Source organism: Palaemon carinicauda, chromosome 14, assembly GCF_036898095.1.
Source record: "Palaemon carinicauda isolate YSFRI2023 chromosome 14, ASM3689809v2, whole genome shotgun sequence".
NCBI classification, from domain to species: domain Eukaryota; kingdom Metazoa; phylum Arthropoda; class Malacostraca; order Decapoda; family Palaemonidae; genus Palaemon; species Palaemon carinicauda.
Window position 1 is genome coordinate 127,264,439 of NC_090738.1, and position 25,518 is coordinate 127,289,956.

The 25,518-nt window shown below is 40.0% G+C and overlaps 1 protein-coding gene across 2 annotated transcripts in view; it reads right to left on the reverse strand.

The window, feature by feature from the left end:
- Positions 1–1,479: 1,479 nt before the first annotated feature.
- LOC137653757 (serine-rich adhesin for platelets-like) overlaps positions 1,480–25,518 on the reverse strand; it is an 81,010-nt gene continuing 56,971 nt past the window's right edge. For both annotated transcript variants that reach the window (XM_068387381.1, XM_068387382.1), the window contains exons 7-9: positions 19,699–20,408; positions 9,600–9,992; positions 1,480–8,191 (exon numbers count right to left, since the gene is read on the reverse strand). In XM_068387381.1, the coding sequence (XP_068243482.1) occupies positions 6,620–8,191; positions 9,600–9,992; positions 19,699–20,408 (2,675 nt within the window). In that variant the 3' untranslated portion in view covers positions 1,480–6,619. The remainder of the gene's footprint in view (positions 8,192–9,599; positions 9,993–19,698; positions 20,409–25,518) is intronic.

Here is a 25,518-nt window from a genome sequence, read left to right on the forward strand (position 1 = left end):
AATGTGTTTGAGATGAAGTGTCTAAGGAGTATGGCTGGTGTATCTCGAGTAGATAGGGTTAGGAACGAAGTGGTAAGGGTGAGAACGGGTGTAAGAAATGAGTTAGCAGCTAGAGTGGATATGAATGTGTTGAGGTGGTTTGGCCATGTTGAGAGAATGGAAAATGGATGTCTGCTAAAGAAGGTGATGAATGCAAGAGTTGATGGGAGAAGTACAAGAGGAAGGCCAAGATTTGGGTGGATGGATGGAGTGAAGAAAGCTCTGGGCGATAGGAGGATAGATGTGAGAGAGGTGCGAGAGAGTGCTAGAAATAGGAATGAATGGCGAGCGATTGTGACGCAGTTCCGGTAGGCCCTGCTGCTTCCTCCGGTGCCTTAGATGACTGCAGATGTAGCAGCAGCAGGGGATTCAGCATTATGAAGCTTCATCTGTGGTGGATAACGGGGGAGGGTGGGCTGTGACACCCTAGCAGTATCAGCTGAACTCGGTTGAGTCCCTTGTCAGGCTGGGAGGAACGTAGAGAGTAGAGGTCCCCTTTTTGTTTTTGTTTCATTTGTTGATGTCAGCTACCCCCCAAAATTGGGGGAAGTGCCTTGGTATATGTATGTATGATGTACCATAAATGTATTGTATAGATATTCCCACTCTTCTTGTCGCCTCTCTTCCTTTGTTGAATTTTAGCATACTCTGGTAAGGTCACTGATGATCAACTCTTTGTTATCAAGTCTCTCTCAACTTACATTAAACTTAATCAGTTTGAAACAAGCAGCAATGGATTATAACAACACGTGGAATCCATCAGTGAGAACTATGAGAATCAAAACTGGACTATGCTATTGTGACCCTCGTTTAACTTTACAATTTCAACCCTCGTTCAGTTACAAGATTTTTATGTTCAGTTACAGGATTATTATATACACTAATTGCAACCCTCGTTCAGTTACAAGATTATTATATACACTAATTGTAACCCTCATTCAGTTACAAGATTATTATATACACTAATTGCAACCCTCGTTCAGTTACAAGATTATTATATACACTAATTGTAACCCTCATTCAGTTACAAGATTATTATATACACTAATTGCAACCCTTGTTCAGTTACAAGATTATTATATACACTAATTGCAATCCTCGTTCAGTTACAAGATTATTATATACACTAATTGCAACCCTCGTTCAGTTACAGGATTATTATATACACTAATTGCAACCCTCATTCAGTTACACTATTTTTTTCAACAAACAATTTCTAGCAAAAAAAATTTTACTCATACGTTATGGTACTTTTTATACGCACATCTCACGCTCAGCATCAATGGTTATATATAAAGGTAGAAACTCAACATACTTTGAACTAGTAGTCCCACATAGCCTAGGTTAGAACAGGTCCGCAAAAACTTTTTTGTCCTTAAAAATTCCTGTGGCACTGTGTAGGGAAAAAGAACACCAATAAATAAGTGTATTGCCTCAAAATTTAATATCAGTATTAAGATTATAGTATACAATTTCTTACATTTTTGGCAATGTACATAATATCACACCATGATATTATCGAATCTCAGAATAAAGTGTAAAATGACCTACAGATAAAAAAAGGTTTACAGTACAGTACTGTATAGCAATCTTCACACAACCACAGAGCTGTCAGAGAACTATGAAATAATAAATTGAATAACTATCTATAAAGTGAAATAAGAGGAACATCATATGTTCTTTAGTATAGAAATCAGAGTAATAAAACTAATATATTCTACTATTACAGAAACATTGTAAGTATAAAGTTTAAAATAAAATTTGAAAGAAATATAAATTTAGTGTGTTTTTTAGGCATTCAAAAGCATGTCTTTTGTTTGAAAATTATAATTACTATTAATAAATATCTTAATCAGACCACTATGTTGACAATGTTAAACTTATATAGGGTTGGATTGGATTGGATTTACGATTTTTTGGGCTATATAGCCCATCACCATGGCCTCTGAACCCCTTCAGTGCCTAGGTGCAGCTAGGGTAAAGCACTAGAGTTACACTGAGGTAAAAGTTACATGTTAGAAAGAAAGACAAATAAAAAAGCAAGACTGGAGGTGAGGTAGAAGGAAATAATGAAAGCCCAGCTAGGGGCAAAGGGAATGCTGCAGTTCCCTGACGTCACTAACCACCTACGAGGTATAAAGGGTTGAACAAAAAGGGTATCTCAGTAAATACATCGGATCTTCGATAAGTTTAACTTGTTAAAAATTTCATGAAAGGATAAACTGAAAATGTTCGATTTCTTATTCAGGATTTTTCAACAAATTTTATATTAACTGCCGATTGTAAACTGAATCATATGATAATATTTCATTACTGTAAGTAGTGTTGTGTTCTCCAACTCAACAATTCGGTCGAGTGGATTCTTCTTCAAATATCCATGGGTCAAATGAGTGACCAATTTGAGTACCAGGAAAATATTACTTCAAATTATTGTATTGGTCTCCTTGGATTGAAGTGGAAAGCAATCAAGCAGAGATTAATCTATTTAAATTTGTAAATGTCAAATTCATAAAATGTATTCCAAAGACTGTTACAGTATTACTATAAATAGGTATTTGAAATAGTACATAACGACCAACAGAAACATGTATACAGTATTTGCTCTAGACATAGTTGCAGCTGTGGCTGCTTTAGCTGAATCTATATTGCCCTGCATGCCTTTGTATGCTTGAATACCACTTATTTCAATATCTACATGATTTTCATATAATGATGAAATGAAAATTCCAGTCTCTAACATAATTTTTTCAAGACAATAACCATCTGAAGAATTTCTAGGCATCGTAAACTAAAAATCTCTGTGAAGGTGTTTTTAATAATCTCAGCTGTTGACCATATTAAAGACCTTTAGTGTGAAAACATAAGCATTACTTATCAGGGGGAACAAACTTTTTTAAATTGAACGATATACGACCAAATATTACACGATGAAGATTTGGAACTTTACCAGTACAATTGCAAAACGTGTGTCTTTACATTTTAAAATCTACTCTGTGCTGCATATGGTGTTCAATACACCAAGGAAGGATATTTTAACATTTACAGACTAACACAAATTTTGTGGTCTTTAACTGGAGAGGAAAAGCTTTTTAGCTTTTAGCTAGTCACTGGCTTGAATCTCCACACCACTTTATATGATCACTAAGTGATGGGTGAAGAGATAGATGACTCACTGCTTCCAGTCTGTACAAACTAATTCCCTTCATTACAAATTTAATCTAAACTACTCATATAATCTAACGAGTTATATGTTTAGCTTGAAAAATTTTAACCACATGGAATAATTGCTTTGTACAATGAAATCATGGTTGATCTGTAAGGTCTACAAACCGCATACACTAGCTTTTCTACTCATCAGAGATAATGCATTTTTATTGTTGGGTTTAATACATGCAGAAATGCTTTCTATTTCAGCGGAGCTGGAACGGCAATTGAAATTGTTTTTAACGGCAGGAGGTAAGTGCAAGTGAGTAGCACATCCCACTCTCATGTCACAAACTTTTCACTTTGTCTTCGGCTGCAATTAGTGCAAACACACTGTACCTGGACAGGCAAGAGGTCTCCGCAATGCATCGGAGAAGACCACTGACACAGCAGACGAAGAAGGCTAACCCATCCTGGTGTTATTTTCACCCGACCTTCGGAAAGGAAGCAGTGAAGTATAGACCCCAAGGTCTTTTACTCTTTTTCTTATAATTTCAGTTTAAATGGGTGACTGGTTTTGTTAATGATGAAAGAAAGCAAGTTTTTGCTTCCTTGTTAACGATTTTAACAGCTGGTCCCGCGTATGTGTAGGAACATCTAATAATTCTAGTTTGGCTGATATTTATTAATTGTTTATCGTCGTTAATGGATTACAGTACAATAATTCTTATGCAGTTGATATCATTACAAAAACTGGTTTCATCTAGTTTTGTACTCAAATCTTCCCTTTATGAGGACAATTTTCTCCAATGAAATAATTAAAATTTTTTTATTGCTGTTTGGGTATTATAAATGGTTCAAAATAACATTTTGTAGAATATCTGGTAACCAATAAGGTTCAAGTTGATATTTATTATTGCTAACAAGTTTTTACTACAAGTAACTAACCAATTCTCCTTCCCAGAGAAGTTATAACAATGAATCAACTTTGTCTTGCCTGATCTTTATAGTAAATTTATAGGACTTGTAATATGTTGTGTTGTATGACAATGGATCAATTTCCAGTCTTGCCTGATCTTTATTGTAAATTTATAAGACTTTTAATGTTATATGAGTTAAGGTTAATGATATTGTTTACTATATTTCTATGTGGATGACATTTCCTCTTAAGTGCTACCCTAAGGCATATACCTAGATTTACATAATCCCCTTACTCCCTCGAGTGTCGTTAACGCTACCGAAACCGGGCTCGGCAGTAGGAGCAGAGCTTGACACTGGACTTTCCACTTCCTCAATAGAATTTAACAGGTGAGGAGGCAGCCATCTAACTTCAGCCTCCCTCATGTTCTAAAATGACTAGAATTGTATTCAAAGACATGCAAGGATCATCAACTAAGAATAAATCCTGATAGAAAAAGTCAAATAAAAAAGGAATACGTTAGGTTATAAATTCATAGGTTATTTAGTTTAGAGCCATTGTTCAAGGTCAGTATATGAAAAGATTCTAAAGCTCCCCATGTCCCATCCAACCAATGGAAAGGTGCTAGGAACCAGAGGTGTGGGCTTTGAGAGTGTGCAAAATATAAAAATATTTTTCCGACTTGTTAAAAAACCATAAGTATGAGAGGGTTGCTTAACGTTGCTTAATAAATAAGAAAAATTAATAATTTCTATACGTTACTTAATAAATAAGAAAAATTAATAACTTCTATCAAAATAAATCAATCAAATGTTGACAAAAGTTAAATCTTTATCCCATGATTTGCTATACATTACAGTATGCTTGTACTCTTAGTTTTCAATTACGGTACAGTACACACAAAGTATCGACAAAAGATAAAAAAAAAAACATCAAAACGTATAACTACATTTGAAAAACACACATATTAGAATCAGAGCATGCATACATGGAAAAATTTTGCCCCAAAATAAGTTTATAAATTTGTGACTGGGTATAAAAAAGTCCAAGTATTTTCCCTTTCAATTCTATCTCTGCTACAGGGAAACAGCGTCATTACAAATACAGGAAAACACACAATTGCCACAAAATTTCTGATTTTGCCGATATTCATTGCATGAATAAATTATCAAAACAGAATAAAATGATATTGTCATAATAAAATCAATTTTTGAACATACTTACCCGCTGGTTATATAAGTATGGCGAGCGTTCAAGGGACTACAGTATAGCCATTCTTATATAACCAGCGGGTAAGTTTTATGTTTAAAAAATTAAATTAAGGTACTGACAGATTACATAACTTTACATTATGAAGATGAATTTACTAACAACTTGACACTTTCATATAAAGCTTGACAATTTCTATTCATAACTAAAACTTTTGTAAATTACGTTTATAACTAAATCTTATAAAATTACTAATCATAACCAAAACTTATGCAATTTCCGTTCATAACTAAAACTTACATAATTTCTGTTTACAACTAAAACTTATGTAATTTCCATTCATATCTAAAACATATGTAATTTCCATTCATAACTAAAGCTTATGTAATTTCCGTTTATAGCTATTACACTATCTCTTGACTAATAGGACTGTCTTCAAAGAAAAGTAACTGTACGCACCTATAGAGGAATTACAGTACTGTACCTACACTATTACACCACCTAAGTACAAATTTGTACAACACTCGACATTCAATAAAGATCAGACCAGCAATATGAAAGATAATGCTCAGATCCAGAATTTTACAAATAAATAACATTTAATATATTTCTGAAAAGAATATAACAATTTCTATTACAACACCATTCCCTGAGGAGAGTCAATTACGTCCAATCGCTAAATACGAGACATCATATCTGAATTGCATCCTCAAGCTTTGCTCCCTCTTCCATAAAACTCTGAATGCTTGAACTATATACTGTGAAATGATCTAAAAATCATAAAAGATGATTCCAGTGTGTTTATTAATTATATGATCACTAAATGAAAATGAAAACTTTATTCGTGGTTGAATATAACATAACAGGGAGTTGAAAGTGCATACGACACATTTGGTTGCGCGACCACCTAGCTATGAGAAAGACATGAAAAGCCAACAAAATAGTAAAACTTAAAACCTAAAGGTGACTCAACACTTGTAACACAGACCATTAATAGTACGACTTGACATTCAAGAATGTTTACAAGCTCTCAAAACTATTAATTCTACTCTGACTAATAAGTATAAGAATGTATGTTTTCTCTGGTGATCTTAATTTTGAGAAGTTTAATGATTTGAAGGACATCAGATTACCAATACATTTCACTAACTATAAAACTTATTGCCTCATACTTTTTTCACCTCCTTGTTTAACATATGCATATGGATAATATAAATATATCCAATACTCTCTGGAAAATAAGTGCTGTATGACATCTGAAAGGAAAGGAAAATAGCGAAAATATTCTATCACAGATTCTACATTTTTTTATCTCTTCAATATATCTTCAAGTTCACTACTACTAAGACTATTAACAGGGAAATTCAAGTTCATTGTATCTCTGTCGACTAACCCAGCATTATTCTTTCCTAAATGATCACACGGATCATTAGAAGCTGGCCCGATAAGGTCCTCATGACCTTTGATATCCCCAATGCTATTGATAGGTTGTTGGTTGATACTCTGTGACACGCTACAATAATCAGAATTTGTGCTAAGAGCTCCTGTAAATGTCAGGAGGGGAGCGGATGATCCTGTACTATTCTGCATGGGCATAGACTTCCCTCCCATATTAGTAGGATGGTGAGGGTTTATTGTTTGTCCCATTTCATTATATCCCTGAGATGTCAAGCCTGAACCAGGGGGAGTACTGAGACTCTGGGAAGTTATGAGCTGGCCAGAATGCACATTCATTTGCTGCACTGATGATGATGGCATCATCTGTCCAGTGTAAACTGATGGATCTTGATTTTGGCTAATGCCCACAGTTGCTTCTTGGAGTTTGAATAACATTTCACTGAGATCTGTTGTGTCACCTGAGGTATCGAGTAATTTAGGAGCATCACATCCATCTCCTGTATTGTCTCCTCCACTTCCAACTACCATACCCATTCCTTCACTTAGCAATCGTGGCAGGTCCTCAGCGGTAATATCTAGGTCTCCGATAGGGATTTGTTGCATAGGATTTACTTGAGGGATTGAAGACATATTCATCATTGAATTATCAACATTTGACATGGTCATACAGCCAGACATGGGGTTTTCAGAATTACTGGTACCTGAAGAAAAATGTGGAACCTCTAAGGATAAACTCGAAGAAGTACTTGAAACTGCTGGTGCTGGAGTGACGCAGGGTGCCGAAATGCTCATCGTTGAAGTCGTACCATTCATCAACGCTTCGTTATTCAATAGCATACTAATACTGGAGGAGGATAGTGAAGTTGTCAGAGTAGACACATCACAAGTTGTAAGGAGAGATGAGGAAGATAAACCAGGGGTCTGCAAGTGGTTGTGTGGCATTACGTTTGATTCCGAGGATACGGAAAACGAAGGTAAATGCAAGTTCGAAGCACTACTTGTTATGAGATCATTACTAGACACATCCATTTGCTCATTCGATTTCCCTGAAAAGTTACCTGTATTAAAGCTTTGTACCTCACAACAATCTTCTACTTTTGACAGCGCTGCAAAACCAGATTTATCAAGTAATGATTTCTCAGTGTTAGCATTATTAGTGATTATCTGTTTCTCCCTCTCAATTTCATTTTGCTTAACACCTATAGAGTGTTTGGAATTATGATCGGACAAGCACATGGTAGTTTCTGCCTTCGGTGAATTGAACCTAGTGTCTATTAGGCACGAACCAGACACAGTTGGAACAGGGCAAGAACCAGACACTAGTGAATCAGTGGCTGTGAGGTGTAGAGAATCATTCATATTTGAGGGTGTTGTGCATGAGTCGAGCAAACTCGCAACAGACGTAGGGAGTCTGTTTACTTGCTGCTTCAATGTATAACATCCACCTGCCATTCCTAATGCATTGGCAACATCATCGTACACCTGCAAAAAGAAAACAAAAATTATAAACTACTTAAAACTAGTGGAACTTTTAAAACCTTTATCACTGTATTGTCAAAATGACTCTTATCAAAATGCAAAAATAACAGAAATAAACAACGTAGTTAAGCCACAATTTTTTTTCCATACAAACCCATTACAGTAATCAAGTATTTATGCATCTAATATTTGAATTTGTGTTGTTCCCAAGATCACATGTTTTGTTTGTTAAATAGAAGAACAGGCAGTCATACCACATTCCTCTTCTGGACCCTCCAGTATGTAATTATAGATAAGCTCACTTTTTGTAAAAGCTGTCTGAGAAAGTAAAATTCCAAACCCAGTGTGGAAGCAACTCATCTTTTGATTTACAACTTGTTTTGTTATGGACAAAAGTATTCTGCTTCAGTGCAACCCCACTCATGATAAATAAGCATAAATTGTTATTAGGATGTGAGTCTGAGATGCTGAAGAGTTTTTGCAAGCTTATAGGTTTCAACAGAGTTTACATAAGGAATGTACGGAATTGGTATCCAAGCCTTTAGTGGCTTATAGACTTATATAGTATTGTTTGTATAGCTCTTAGTGTGTTAAATAAGGCACTATAGTCAATTTCTTTTAGCGATGCATTTTTGCACCGACTCGCAGCGGTGCCCTTTTAGCTCTGAAAAGTTCCCTGATCGCTGATTGGTTGGACGAGATAATTCTAACCAATCAGCGATCAGGAAACTTTTCCGAGCTAAAAGGGCACCGCTTCGAGTCGGTGCAAATCTGCCTCGATAAAAGAAATGGACTATAGTATCAGGTAAATATTTTCCGGAATCAGGAAAGTAAATCACTATCAACAACAAAAAGCAAATAAAATATTCAAAGATTACTTTTCTTAACTGAGCTATAAATGAAAAGTGAAGATGAGTATGTTCAGATTTTAACTTTTCCGTCAACAGATAAAATACAAGTCAGACTATCAGTGTAGAAATTCTACAAAGTAGAATACTGTACGCCATAAGTTGGAAGTTTGCAATTTGAAATTTCTTTGCTCCATTAAGTCTCAAAATTAATAAATTTTATAGTTTATATATGACATATCTGTTTTGACGTTACTGTCTTTAGGATGATTTATTGTTAATTTGTTCTCGTCATCTATTTATTTTCTTGTTTCCTTTCCTCACTGGGCTATTTTTCCCGGTTGGAGCCCTTGGGCTTATACCATCTTGCTTTTCCTACTAGGGTTGTAGCTTGGCTAATAATAATGATAATAATAATAATAATAAAAAAAAAAAAAAATCTAAGAGATGTATACGCAGTACTACCAGCTAACAAGAGCTTATCTCTTTTTATAAGAAAATAAGTGATATTTTGTTCATTAAAGTCCATTCATAAATAACGAATAACTGAAACGATACATTACCTGAATATGATCTAGAACTTCTGGTTTCACGGGACTGACAGCATCCTTAATGAGATCTTCAAATGACAGGATATTCACATCCTGGGGCTCTACTTTTTCTTTAGATTTTTTGTTTTGAAGATCATTCCTCTTTTTCTTCTTGGAACAATCCTCGCAACTACTGCTATCACTTGCCTTCACACCTGGCGTTTGATCAAGCATTGTCTTGCACTCTTCTTTGCAGTGACTTAGTAAAGTATGCAAAGTATCCAACCTTTCTTGCCATTGGTGTATACTTGAATCTGGTGATCTTTGGTCTGCTAAAGCACACAAAAACTTCCAAGGAGTAAGACTTTCACTTAAGTGTTTGGCAACGGCATTAATGATATCTCTGGTACTGTAGCTGCACAAGATCTGGAAAAAATATGGAGGGTTAATTTTGGTAACTATCAAAAGTTTGAATATTACACAGAAAGTTTAGCGAGCGCACTGAAAAAAATTTCCAGGCTCCCACAAGGTAAGACTGTAGGATTTACTTTTATGTTAGGAATGAAAACAGAATAAAACAATTACGTAGTGTAAAGAAAGAACAGTGGCAATGAGCAACTGAAACTGTTTAACCCTTTTACCCCCAAGCTATTTGGAACTTTCCAACCCTTAACCCCCAGGCATCTTTTTTTTTTTCAAGCACATTTTGCAATATATATTTTTTAAATTGCTCTAACAGCCTTAATTTTCATCATAGAGAGGTCAGGTTTGTATCATTCTTTTGGAAAATGCTTGAAGTTTCTCAAAGAGTTATCAAAAATATGCAAAAAAAAATGTAAATAGCAGTTTTTGCAAGGACGTACCAGTACATCCACGGGGGTAAAGGGATGAGTTTTATGAAACGTACCAGTACGTCCATTGGGGGTAAAAGGGTTAAGGGTATTAGTTTAAATTATTGCTCACTTTTACTTATCTTTTATGAAGTGGATCAATGAAACTGCTTAGTTACACATCTCAAAATTCTCAAAGAGCTTAACATAGTGGATTTCTTTTTAGAAAAGAACTTGAAATTGAAGTTTGGTGAAATGTCAAAAGAACAGATGAAAAGAACAAAGAATAAAGATTTGCAGTTGGGGAGTGAGGAGTCATAAATTTGCCTCACCAATGTTATAAGAGGAGAATCTCTTCTATAATGAAGAAAATAAAGCTGGAGTCACACATACGTGTCTTGCTCCAGTAAGAAGTTTTAATGGTAGTTGGAAACCAAACACAAAACTTTTGGGCATGCTAAGTAAAACCAGTGAGGTTGGTACATCTGGCATGAGGCGCCATGTTTTTTGGGTGGCACCCATTACAACTGTTATGTGATTAGATGCAAATCACAGTCGGGGCTTGAGCCCGTACATGAGGAAGTATACAAATTTGGTGGGTCTGACCGCCTGCTGATGGCAGCATGTAGGTTAGACGTATATACCTTGTTGGTCTTACATAACATGGCATATTAAATGGTGGGAAAACTTTAACTGGTAAGTTCAACCGGGTAAACCTGGAAACATTTGCAATCGACATCTTTGCGGGAAATAGTGGAAACTTCTACCAAGTGGTATTTTATATGATGTATAATTTTGGTCACAATATCGAGCAATAAATGTATTTTTACCATGTCTTTAAACATCTTGGTTTCTGTCTATTATCTGTGCTTGTATCCGGTTAATTGTCTATAACAATTCATCTACAACAACCTACCTACTTGAACAATTCATCTGCATATTTGATTTGACTACAGAAATTTATCTAATAAATATTTTAGTTATTTAAAAAATTTAATTCCTCACCTTATATAATAGCACAATAAAATTATTTTCAGAAAACCAAAAGGGAAATTAAAAACTTTTAAAAATAAAAATAAAGATTTAAAAGGAAAGATTATGTGTAATTCCACAAATATGTTATTTTCATTAGTAAAATAAATTTTTGAATATACTTACCCGATAATCATGTAGCTGTCAACTCCGTTGCCCGACAGAATTCTACGGAAGGGATACGCCAGCGATCGCTATACAAGAGGGGGGTGTACTCACAAGCGCCACCTGTGGCCAGGTACTACAGTACTTCTTGTTGACACCACCTCAATTTTTCCTCGGTCCACTGGTTCTATGGGGAGGAAGGGTGGGTCAATTAAATCATGATTATCGGGTAAGTATATTCAAAAATTTATTTTACTAATGAAAATAACATTTTTCAATATTAACCTTACCCGATAATCATGTAGCTGATTCACACCCAGGGAGGTGGGTGAAAACCAGTGTACATGTATATCAAGAAGCTAAGTATCCCGTATTTCATATTATCAGTTATTCAAAATAACAATGAAATTATAAGTACCTGGTAAGGAAGTCGACTTGAGCCATTACTCTGCCTTAAATAAGTTCGTCTTCCTTACTGAGCGCAGCGTTCCTCTTAGGAGGCTGAACAACTCTAAGGTGCTGAAGTATCAAGGGCTGCAACCCATACTAAAGGACCTCATCACAACCTTTAACCTCGGCGCTTCTCAAGAAAGAATTGACCACCCGCCAAATCAACAAGGATGTGGAAGGCTTCTTAGCCGACCGTACAACCCATAAAAAGTATTCAAGAGAAAGGTTAAAAGGTTATGGGATTATGGGAATGTAGTGGCTGAGCCCTCGCCTACTACTGCATTCGTTGCTACGAATGGTCCCAGGGTGTAGCAGTACTCGTAAAGAGACTGGACATCTTTGAGATAGAATGATGCGAACACTGACTTGCTTCTCCAATAGGTTGCATCCATAACACTCTGCAGAGAACGGTTCTGTTTGAAGGCCACTGAAGTAGCCACAGCTCCCACTTCATGTGTCCTTACCTTCAGCAAAGCAAGGTCTTCTTCCTTCAGATGAGAATGTGCTTCCCTAATCAGAAGCCTGAATAGTAAGAAACTGAGTTCTTAGACCTTGGAAAAGAAGGTTTCTTGATAGCACACCATAAGGCTTCTGATTGTCCTCGTAAAGGTTAAGACCTTTTTAGATAGTACCTAAGAGCTCTAACTGGGCAAAGTACTCTCTCCAGTTCATTCCCCACCAAGTTGGACAGGCTTGGGATCTCGAACGACTTAGGCCAAGGACGTGAAGGAAGCTCGTTTAGCAAAAACCGAGCTGCAAGGAACATGTAGCCGTTTCAGATGTGAAAACAATGATCCTGCTGAAGGCGTGGATCTCACTTACTCTTTTAGCTGTTGTCAAGCACACGAGGAAAAGAGTTTTTAATGTGAGGTCCTAAAAAGAGGCTGATTGGAGAGGTTCAAATCTTGATGACATAAGGAACCTTAGGACCACGTCTAGATTCCAGCCTGGAGTGGACAACCGACGTTCCTTTGAGGTCTCAAAAGACCTAGGGAGGTCCTGTAGATCTTTGTTGGTGGAAAGATCCAAGCCTCTGTGGCGGAAAACCGCTGCCAACATACTTCTGTAACCCTTGATCGTAGGAGCTGAAAGGGATCTTACTTTCCTTAGATGTAACAGGAAGTCAGCAATCTGGGTTACAGTGGTACTGGTTGAGGAAACTGCATTGGTCTTGTACCAGCTACGGAAGACTTCCCCTTGAGACTGATAGATTCTGAGAGTGGATGTTCTCCTTGCTCTGGCAATCGCTCTGGCTGCCTCCTTCGAAAAGCCCCTAGCTCTTGAGAGTCTTTCGAAAGTTTGAAGGCAGTCAGACGAAGAGCGTGGAGGTTTGGGTGTACCTTCTTTACGTGAGGTTGACGTAGAAGGTTCACTCCTAGAGGAAGAGTCCTGGGAATGTCGACCAGCCATTGCAGTACCTCTATGAACCATTCTCTCGCGGGCCAGAGCGGAGCCAACCAACGTCAGCCGTGTCCCTTTGCGAGAGGAGAACTTCTGAAGTACCCTGTTGACAATCTTGAACGGCGGGAATGCATACAGGTCGAGATGGGACCAATCCAGCAGAAAAGCATCCACGTGAACTGCTGCTGGGTCTGGAATCGGAGAACAATACAACAGGAGTCTCTAGGTTATCGAGGTAGCGAACAGATCTATGGTTGGCTGACCCCACAGGGCCCAAAGTCTGCTGCAAACATTCTTGTGAAGGGTCCACTCTGTGGGGATGACCTGACCCTTCCGGCTGAGGCGATCTGCCATGAAATTCATACCGCCCTGAATGAACCTCGTTACCAGCGTGAGCTTTCGATCTTTTGACCAGATGAGGAGGTCCCTTGCGATCTAGAACAACTTCCACGAAAGAGTCCCTCCCTGCTTGAAGATGTAAGCCAGGGCTGTGGTGTTGTCAGAGTCCACCTCCACCACCTTGTTAAGCTGGAGGGACTTGAAGTTTATCAAGGCCAGAAGAACCGCCAACAACTCCTTGCAATTGATGTGAAGTGTCCTTTGCTCCTGATTCCATGTTCCCGAGCATTCCTGTCCGTCCAAAGTCGCACCCCAGCCCGTGTCTGATGCGTCCGAGAGGAGACGGCGGTCGGGTTTCTGAACAGCCAAAGGTAGACTTCCTTGAGAAGAAAGCTGTTCTTACACCACGCGAGAGAAGACCTCCTCTCTTCGGAAACAGTAACTGAGACCGTCTCTAGCGTCATGTCCTTTATCCAGTGAGCAGCTAGATGATACTGAAGGGGGGGGAGGTGGAGTCTCCCTAACACGATGAACAGGGCCAGCGATGAAAGTGTCCCTGTTAGACTCATCCACTATCTGACTGAGCATCGGTTCCTTCTCAGCATGCTCTGGATGCATTCTAGGGCTTGGAAGATCCTTGGGGCCGACGGAAAAGCCCGAAAAGCTCGACTCTGAAGATCCATACCCAGGTAGACAATGGTCTGGGATGGGACGAGCTGAGACTCCTCAAAATTGACCAGGAGGCCCAGTTCCTTGGTCAGATCCATAGTCCATCTGAGAATCTCCAGACAGCGACGACTTGTGGGAGCTCTTAAAAGCCAGTCGTCTGACGGAGCCGGACACAAGATCATGGTACTGCTGCACAGTCTGTGAACTGTCAACCATGGGGAAGCGAGGAAGTACAGTGACAACCCGAAGCTGTCTAGACTGTCTGGGTCGTACAGACAACTCCTTATCGGGTTGCTGAGGTTGCCGCACTGCGTCACAACAAGTCACTTCTGCTGGTTGTTGAACGTCTTCCCAGAGACACACTGACTCCGTAAACAAAAAATCCTCTAACAAGGACTAAGCTTGGACTGCATGTCTTGCAACACAGCTCAAGGTCTATGGGAGCAGGTGTGGTAACAGACGGGGTTAGCGACTGAAGTGGAACCATTACCTTCCCTGGAAGCATGTTATGCTTAAATAAAAGTCCATAGGAGGCTACGCAGCTAAAGGCTCCTCTCCAAATGACAGAGTCCTCAAGGGAATATCAGAAGGAGGGAGAAAAGCACTTTCTCATCTACAGGGACCATATCCGAGAAAAAAGCTAAGTTCTCTCAGTGAGGGTTTCACTGGTGCAAAAGCAGCAGACTAGAAGGCAACGTTATGAAACTGCTTGACAGTCTAGTGAGTTGGCAACAACCAAAGATGTGTGACTGAGAAGCATGCGGTAAGGTATGCAGAGCATGCTGTATGCAGAGCATGCTGTATGCAGAGCATGCTGTATGTAGAGCATGCTGTAAGGTAAGCAGAGCATGTTGCATGGCGTGTAACATTTCTCAGAAATTCCATGACCAGTGCTAGATTGAGTAATATCGCATTACTGTCCATTGAAAGTGCACGTGCCGAGGGAATTGATTTAGACTGTTTTGTTGATGAATTTGATAGCCGGCATGAAAATCGTAGAATTAAGCTGCACTAAATATATGTACTATAATCTACTTCACCTCAGGAAAGGGAAACTCGCCCTGTTGGCAACACTGCATTAGTTCATGCATGCTAGCATGGGGTTTTAATATCAACATAATATTTACATTACATTCATAACTCATGATTCATTTTTGTTTTGAAGATATTTTTGCCATATTTGCGATTTTGTTAAAAATATATTGCAAGGAATACATATATATTTTTTTATTAAGTAATACGAATAACCTCCATTATCATAATGTTTGTGTAGGCATACATGTATATGATTACAAATGCAAGTTATGAAAGTAATGAGGTGTTATTATTGTCATTTGTTATTTCAAAGTTGAATGGGAAGAGGCTCAAGTTGAGGAGAAAGTGGCAGATGCATGCGTTGAGGTGGCTGACTCATAGCATGAGGTTCCTGCCTCAAGAGTTGCGCTTGCCTCAAGGGTTGAGGTGGCTGCGCAGAGAGAGGCTCTTGACTCACGAGTTGAGGTTCTTGAGGTGTGAGCTGCGAGAGTTGAGGTAGCGGCTGCGCAGAACGCAGTTCCTGTCTCACGAGTTGAGGTTCCTGAGGAGCTAGCCTCAAGAGTTGAGGCTCTCGCCTTGAGGAAAGTTGAGGTAGCAGCTGCGAGAGCTGAGGTGGCTGCCTCAAGGATGGTAGAGGTTGTCGTACCTCAAGAGGTTGTTGCCTCGAAGATGGTCTAACTGCAAGAAAATCTTGCCTCAAGGCATAAGACTCCTGCTCCCATTGTTGAGGTTGCCTTAAGGAAGGTTGAGGTTGCTGTACAACGCTGGTAACTGGCAACTCCGAACGCGGTAAGGTAGCTTGAGGAACCTCAACTTCGTACGCCTGGCAGACTGGACTGCGGTGAGGCGGAGCGCTCGCAGGAGGAGGTGTAACCTTCTCAGCCTGAAACTCACGCATTAAGACCCCAAGCTGTGACTGCATGGACTGCAGCAAAGTCATCTTGGGATCAACAGACGATAAGGTCTGTTGAGGCAAAGCCTTAACAGAAGATGAGGTCTGTTGAGGCATCGCCTTACCTCTCTTAGGAGGTGTGCAGTCACCTGATGACTGCGGAGAGTCAGAGCTAACCCAATGACTGCATCCGGGTTGTTGAACTCTAGAGGACTGGACTTTACGTTTAAGAGGTCTTGAGACCTGAGTCCAGCGTTTTCTCCCCGAAATTTCTTCTGCAGACGAGCAAAATAAGGGCTCAATCGTCTGCGGGTGGGAGTGACGGTCTCTGTAAGACACGCCCGCAACCACCGAGGATACTTCTGTGCGCCGATCAAGGCCTGCCGAATCCTTTTGCCCTTCGACATTGCTTCTCCCCTGGGCTTGGGAGCTTGCAAGAGGTCCCGGACTGGGAGGACGACTGGCACGCACAGAAGTACCCTCACGCACAACACTGACACACTTTGCGCTAATCACTTATCACTTTTGATTTTCTGTTTGCACTTATTTCACTGAACTCGAAACTTTAAGTGGTTTGTACCTGAAACACGCAATTCTATCCTTCCTTAAAAGTTAGTAATTGCAAAAACAGAATTACAATGTAACAGAAAAATCTAATGAAAGATAAATAATTCAGTGGCTGGAAAGAGACTAAACACTAGATCAAATAAACTACGTTTAAAATCTCTCACCGCATAAAGCTTGAGAACAAGAAAAAACTCTAGAAACGTTTACCTTCTTCCCCTAAAGAGACTAGGGAGAAGAGCAAAAACGATAACAACGTTACTCGCTTGAACGAAACGTTTATCCAGCTCTCTCTCCCTCCGTCTCTATCTCTCTCTCTCTCTCTCTCTTGACTTAGAACCTGAGAGAAGAGCCCAATCATATATATCGTTAAAACATATTATTGTTAAAGGAAAAAAACTGAAATATTTCCCAAATAAAAAGTTCCTTTATTAGAATTAAAACCATTAAGCTAAGAAAGAATGAACAAAACGCTAGAAACGGTTACTCTTACTGCAACGTGACACCGTGAAAATTCTCTCTCTATCGTAACGATAGAGCGCAAGTTGAACGTTCTGAACGTCAACAACTGCAGAGACAAAATTAAGAAAGAGAGTCTATACTCTCTTAGACACCAACACTTCCGTCTAAGGGAAGGGTCGGCCATTTAAAGGTGAAAGAGAGTTCATACTCTCTTCGTCACCATAATCAAATTAATTCCAAAAGCTAGCTAAGCTAATAATAAAACTTCCTGAATAGCGAAAGCTGAAATCTTAGAGCAATACTTCACCAAAAACCGTGAACAAGACTCCAAAATTATAAGCGTATCCATGAACGTCTTGCCGGAAGCACGACAGAGGAAAAATTGAGGTGGTGTCAACAAGAAGTACTGCAGTACCTGGCCACAGGTGGCGCTTGTGAGTACACCCCCCTCTTGTATAGCGATAGCTGGCGTATCCCTTCCGTAGAATTCTGTCGGGCAACGGAGTTGACAGCTACATGATTATCGGGTAAGGTTAATATTGAAAAATAGTATAGCTATAGTCCTGAAATTTTCCACCAGTCTTTTAATATGGTTAGCATTATCACAGCACTGTAGCACTTTTGGTTATATCTGATATTTATAACACTTCCAGTGTCCTCATTCCATTTTTTCATTGCGGTTGTGATGGCCGATGTGGTAACGTCCCTGACTGGTAATTGCCAGACTGGGGTTCGAGTCCCGCTCAACCTCGTTAGTTTCTTTGGTTGCTGCAACCTCATCATCCTGGTGAGCTAAGGATGGGTTTGGAGGAGCCTAAAGGTCTATCTGCTGAGTCATCAGAAGCCATTGCCTGGCCCTCCTTGGTCTTAGCTTGGGTGGAGATGGGCATGGATACTGATTACATGTATATATGGTTAGAATCTAGGGCATTGTCCTGCTTGATAGGGTAATGTCACTGTCCCTTACCTCTGCCATTCATGAGAGGCCTTTAAGCTTTTAAACAAGATTTTATTTTTGTTAGCAGGCCTATAACCTTTTTAAAACTGCAAAGTTAAGATCTTGTTGGTTCTTATGTTACAGATATTTTGATAATTTTGTGTAATGCCTACAAATATAAACTAATATTGTTATAAAAAATATTTAGAATAAGGCTATGAATAATATTTCATAATATTACTAATTCTTATTACTAATCTAATATTCATATATAAAGTATTTTTGACTAAAACAATAAGTGGCATATATACTATACTAAAAACTAAAGGGATTTCTGGAAAGAATGTATAGAATCAGGGAGGAATATTTTTTCCAAATTCCTTTGCTGCAGAGATATAAAAGCATTTAAGAGCAGTATAGCTACTGAGAGAATACAATATTAGTCTCTTTACAGTTAATTGGGAAATTATGTTATTTGGGGGCAATCAACAGCCGATCCTTTCCAACAAGGTCTGCATAATCCCTTTGATTATTTGCATCTCCATTGGTAGCTCTATTTGTGACTAATTGGTTTAAGTTGAAAATTAATTGCTCACGTAACCACTGCTCTGGAAACTTAGCTTGTGTCTTAAATGGCAACTCATATATGCATTGATATTAAACAAGTTATACTCTATCTTAAATGTTAACTCGTAAATACATTAACATCAATCAAGTTATACACATCTTTTTAAGATGGTTTAAGTTAAAAATTAATTGCTTACATAACCACTGCTCTGGAAACTTAGCTTGTGTCTTGAATGTCAACTCATATATGCATTAATATTAAACAAGTTATACTCTATCTTAAATGTTAACTCGTAAATACATTAAAATCAATCAAGTTATACACATCTTTTTAAGATGGTTTAAGTTAAAAATTAATTGCTCACATAACCACTGCTCTGGAAACTTAGCTTGTATCTTAAATGTCAAGTCATATATGCATTAATATTAAACAAGTCATACTCTATCTTAAATGTTAACTCATAAATACATTAATATCAATCAAGTTATACTATATACTTGACATATAAGTTTCATCAATTGCTTATCTTAATTACTTGACACAAGTTTGATTTATTGCTTATCTTAGTTGATAAAGTTTTATTCAAAACTATTTGTTATTAGCTACATGTATCAAAATCTGTTTATTCTTATGTACAGATTTATAGGATCCCTCCATTAATAATATTGTCCTACTGCTTTGGATCGTCTTGAACACCCAATCAATCATTACCATAAACTGTTAAAAATATTTGCAATACTGGAATAAAACGGATAAAATATGGCCGGCATAAAGTACTAATGAAATGAATATCTGAAAAAAACAAATAAAACCGAAAACAACAAACCATAAGGTTTACGAAATCTCACCTGTCCTAGTGTATTGGAGGGTTCTGGTGGAGGGGGAGGAGGAGGAGGAGGAAGAGACAGAAGAGGAGCAGCCTTTGTTTCTACTTTCACAGATTCAGTTACAACTTGCTGAGTGGGAGCAGAATTACTTGACCTTGCCCAACTTCCTCTACCACGTCGGCGTCCCTTCCCCCTAGCTCTCTTGTTTCTGGAATTTGGCGGTGCAGTTTGCGAAACGGGTTCGAAATTCGGAAGGGCATCACCAAGACCAAATGGTTCATTTTGTACAGATTTAGGTTCCTGGGTCTCCATAAAGCCTAGTCCATTATTTTGCTGGGAAGACTCGGATAACGGCTTGATTTGAGGTGTGCCGGGCACCAATCCATTTTCACGACCATCTAGTACTGTTGCCGATGTCTCGATGGGTAAACTTGGCTCGCCATTCATTTCTGAAGCTTGTGTGCCAGGCGTGGGACTGAGCACTGGTTTCCCAACTCCTTCATCTTTGGAATCTGCCTTCGGTGGATCTGATAAGGCTTTGATGGCTGAATACGACTGATTGGCGTTATCCTCTGGTAAGGAAGGATCTCGTCGGTGATTAGGGAACTTTTCATAATGCCTTTCTATTCGACCCACAAATATCTTCTTACACGTGTAACAAGAATAGCGCAATCTTAACGTATCGTTCACCACTTTCCTTTTCTTCCGAGTCAGTTCTAAACTGTAAAATACTAAAAGAGAAAACCATTATGATAATTAGACATTGCTAAAATTGTGAAAATTTTGTGTTGAATATTTTCATGTGTTCATCTATAAAGATTCCTCTCAAAATTTTACAATTTGGACTTTGTTTTACTTATTTTTAGTTACAGCCATAATATACTGTATACCTATATAAAAGACTAAATAAATATAACACCTTACACCTACACTTCAAATTAATTTTCTTCATATGACCTTGGCTACAGACAATATAATTTTTTTTTTTTTACAAACTTATTCCACGACAAAACCTATTGGTATAATAACAATCAGGAAGAGTAACCCAACACCTGAGTTAAAGCAATATGAGTATCATATGATTGACAAAAAAAAAAAAATTATATATAAGGAAAATTTAATTTCTTGAAAAAATGTTATTTTTATTAATAAAATAAATTTTTGAATATACTTAACCAGTGATCATATAAGCTGCAACTCTGTTGCTCGACAGAAAAACCTACGGTCAAAATACGCCAGCGATCGCTATGCAGGTGGGGGTGTACATCAACAGCGCCATCTGTCGAGCAGGTACTTAGTACTCCAAGTAAACAAGAACCAATTTTCTCCTCGGTCCACTGGGTCTCTATTGGGGAGGAAGGGAGGGTCCTTTAATATATGATCACCGGGTAAGTATATTCAAAAATTTATTTTATTAATAAAAATAAAATTTTTCAATATTAAACTTAGCCGGTGATCATATAAGCTGATTCACACCCAGGGGGGTGGGTAGAGACCAGCATTACATGTTTACATTATTATGAGCTAAGTATTTTGTATTTCATTTTAGCAGTTATTCAAAATAACAAACATAAAATAAATAAGTACCTGGTAAGGAAGTCGACTTGAACAATTACTCTGCCTTTTTAAGTACGTCTTCCTTACGGAGCCTCGCGATCCTCTTAGGATGCTGAGCGACCCCTAGGATCTGAAGTATCAAGGGTTGCAACCCATACAACAGGACCTCATCAAAACCTCTTAATCTAGGCGCTTCTCAAGAAATGACTTTGACCACCCGCCAAATCAAGTAGGATGCGAAAGGCTTCTTAGCCTTCCGGACAACCCAAAAACAATAATAAAACATTTCAAGAGAAAGATTAAAAAGGTTATGGAATTAGGGAATTGTAGTGGTTGAGCCCTCACCCACTACTGCACTCGTTGTTACGAATGGTCCCAGAGTGTAGCAGTTCTCGTAAAGAGACTGGACATTCTTAAGATAAAAAGACGCGAACACTGATTTGCTTTTCCAATAGGTTGCGTCGATTATACTTTGCAGAGATCTATTTTGTTTAAAGGCCACGGAAGTTGCGACAGCTCTAACTTCGTGTGTCCTTACCTTCAGCAAAGCTTGGTCTTCCTCATTCAGATGGGAATGAGCTTCTCGTATTAACAGTCTGATAAAATAGGATAAAGCATTCTTTGACATAGGCAAAGATGGATTCTTAACTGAACACCATAAAGCTTCAGACGGGCCTCGTAAAGGTTTTTAAATAGAACTTAAGAGCTCTTACAGGACATAAGACTCTTTCTAGTTCATTTCCAACCATACGATAAGTTTGGAATATCGAACGATATTGGTCAAGGCCGAGAAGGCAGCTCGTGTTTGGCTAGAAAACCAAGTTGTAGAACATGTAGCCGTTTCGGATGAGAATCCGATGTTCTTGCTGAAGGCATGAATCTCACTGACTCTTTTAGCTGTGGCTAAGCATATCAGGAAAAGAGTCTTTAAGGTGAGATCTTTCAGGGAGGCTGATTGTAGCGGTTCGAACCTGTCTGACATAAGGAATCTTAGTACCACGTCTAAATTCCAACCAGGTGTAACCAAACGACGCTCCTTCGTGGTCTCAAAAGACTTAAGGAGGTCCTGTAGATCTTTATTGTTGGAAAGATCTAAGCCTCCATGACGGAAGACTGATGCCAACATGCTTCTGTAACCCTTGATAGTGGGAGCTGAAAGAGATCGTTCTTTCCTCAGATATAAGAGAAAGTCAGCTATTTGAGTTACAGAGGTACTGGTCGAGGATACGGATACTGACTTGCACCAGTTTCGGAAGATTTCCCACTTCGATTGGTAGACTCTAAGGGTGGATGTTCTCCTTGCTCTAGCAATCGTTCTGGCTGCCTCCTTCGAAAAGCCTCTAGCTCTCGAGAGTCTTTCGATAGTCTGAAGGCAGTCAGACGAAGAGCGTGGAGGCCTTGGTGTACCTTCTTTACGCGTGGCTGACGTAGAAGGTCCACCCTTAGGGGAAGTGTTCTGGGAACGTCTACTAGCCATCGAAGTACCTCGGTGAGCCATTCTCTCGCGGGCCAGAGGGAAGCAACTAGCGTCAACCTTGTCCCTTCGTGAGAGGCGAACTTCTGCAGTACCTTGTTGACAATCTTGAACGGAGGGAATGCATATAGATCTAGATGTGACCAATCTAGTAGAAAGGCATCTATATGAACTGCTGCTGGGTCCGGGATTGGTGAGCAAAATATTGGGAGCCTCTTGGTCATCGAGGTTGCGAAGAGATCTATGGTTGGCTGGCCCCAGGTGGCCCAAAGTCTCTTGCATACATCCTTGTGGAGGGTCCATTCTGTTGGAATTATTTGTCCCTTCCGAATGAGACAATCTGCCATGACATTCAAGTTGCCTTGGATGAACCTCGTTACTAGTGATATGTCTAGACCTTTTGACCAGGTGAGGAGGTCCCTTGCGATCTCGTACAATGTCAGAGAGTAGGTCCCTCCTTGCTTGGAGATGTACGCCAAAGCCGTGGTGTTGTCCGAGTTCACCTCCACCACTTTGCCTTGAAGGAGAGACCTGAAGCTTTTCCAGGTCAGACGTACTGCCAGTAGCTCCTTGCAGTTGAAATGCATTGTCCTTTGACTCGAGTTCCATAATCCCGAGCATTCCCTACCGTCTAATGTCGCACCCCAGCCTACGTCCGATGCGTCCGAGAAGAGAACGTGGTTGGGAGTCTGAACAGTCAGGGGAAGACCCTCTCTAAGGTTGATATAGTCCTTTCACCAAGTCAGACAAGACTTTATCTTTCCGGAAACCGGGATCGAGACCGCTTCTAGCGTCTTGTCCTTTTTCCAGTGAAAAGCTAGATGGTATAGAAGAGGACGGAGGAGTAGTCTTCCTAGTGACACAAATTGATCCACGGATGACAGTGTCCCTACCAGACTCATCCACAGCCTGACTGGGCAGCGTTCCTTCTTCAGCATCTTCTGGATGGATAGCAGGGCTGGGGGCTGATCGTCTTGTTCAGCAACGTCCTCATCAGAGGGTTCCTCATCCGAAACTGATGGGGAAACGGCAACGGAGTGGGCAACGTCTGACTCGCTGAATCCGGTCGCACTGGTGGATGCGTGACGGAGCCGGACGCAATATCATGGCACTGCTGCACAGTCTGTGAACTGTCAACAACCATGGGTGCGCGAGGAAGTACAGCGTCAACCCGAAACTGTCTAGACTGTCTGGGTTGTGCAGTCAACACCCTACCGGGTTGCTGAGGTTGACGCACTGCGTCACAACAAGTCACCTCTGCTGGTTGTTGAACGTCCTGAACGTCAACAACCACCTCCGAGCGTCGCTTAACGTCAACGTGCGACTGGCAACCCACACTGGGTCGCATCGGTGGAGGAACCACCTCAACTGGCAGACGCGAGTAGGTTACCTCAGCGTCAACAGGGCGCACAACCGACCGGTTGGAAGGTTGTTGGCCAGAAGGAGGAACCACCTCAACTGGCAGACGCGAGTAGGTTACCTCAGCGTCAACAGGGCGCACAACCAACCGGTTGGAAGGTTGTTGGCCAGAAGGTTCTTCTCCGCATTTAAGTCCTCTATCAAGGACGCAAGCTTGGACTGCATGTCTTGCAGCAAAGCCCATTTAGGGTCTACGGGAGCAGGTGTGGCAACAGACGGGGTTAGCGACTGAGGCGGAACCATTTACCATCCCTGAAAGCCTTGTTATGTGTGACATAATAGTACAGCAAAACTTCAAAGGCTCGACAAAAGTTGAGAAGTTGACCCGTAAACAACTTGGAGCGTCTCCTGGCTAGGCGCCAGGGCGAGTCTACCAGAATTGAGAAGTCTATCTGGGCAGAGGCATGAACTCCCAAGCCGAGAACTTCTCTCGTGTCCTATCAGACTCTCGCTCTATAAGCCAGTTAAAAAGAAGGGAAATCAAAGGCTGTATCCCTAAAACTCCTCCTGGTGCAAAATCAGTCGCCTAGCCAACGTAACGAGCACTAGCTTAAAAACAACGGCTTCGAAGTAGCTAGGCCTAGTGTAAGTTCTGACGTTTAGGCGAACGAGGAGCAGCAGTTACAAGATCCGGACGAAGATCCTTAAAAAATCATCATGATTTAATTAAAGTCCATAGGAGGCTAAGCAGCTTAAGGCTCCTCTCCAAATGACAGAGTCCTCAAGGGAATATCAGTAGGAGGGAGAACAGCACTTTCTCATCTACAGGAACCTTGTCCGATAAAAGCTAGGTTATCTCAGTGAGTCTCTCACTGGTGCATTAGTAGCAGACCAGAAGGCAACGTCATGTAACTGCTTGACAGTCTGTGAACTGTCAACAACTGAACTGTCAACCACAACAGGTGTGTGAGGACATACAGCACTGGTGCATTAGTAGCAGACCAGAAGGCAACGTCATGTAACTGCTTGACAGTCTGTGAACTGTCAACAACTGAACTGTCAACCACAACAGGTGCGTGAGGACATACAGTGTTCACTCGAGACTGCTTTGACTGTCTATACTGAGCAGTCAAAACAACTCTAGAATGCGGAGGTTGACGCACCGCGTCAAAACAAAACAACTTAGACTGTTGTTGAACCTCGCGAACGTCAACTGAAGGTTCCGTGCGTTACTGAACGTCAACATGCGGCTGGCAGGGTACACTGGAACGCATGGGTGGCGGGACTCTCTCAGCTGGAGTGCGGCAGAAGGTCGCCTCAGCGTCCACAGGACGCACAACCGTGTTGGTTGTAGGCTAGAGGTTGGTGCAGTGTCAACCTTCTCAGCACGAAAGTCCCGCATTAATGACGTTAACTGAGACTGCATGGTCTGCAGCAAAGACCACTTAGGG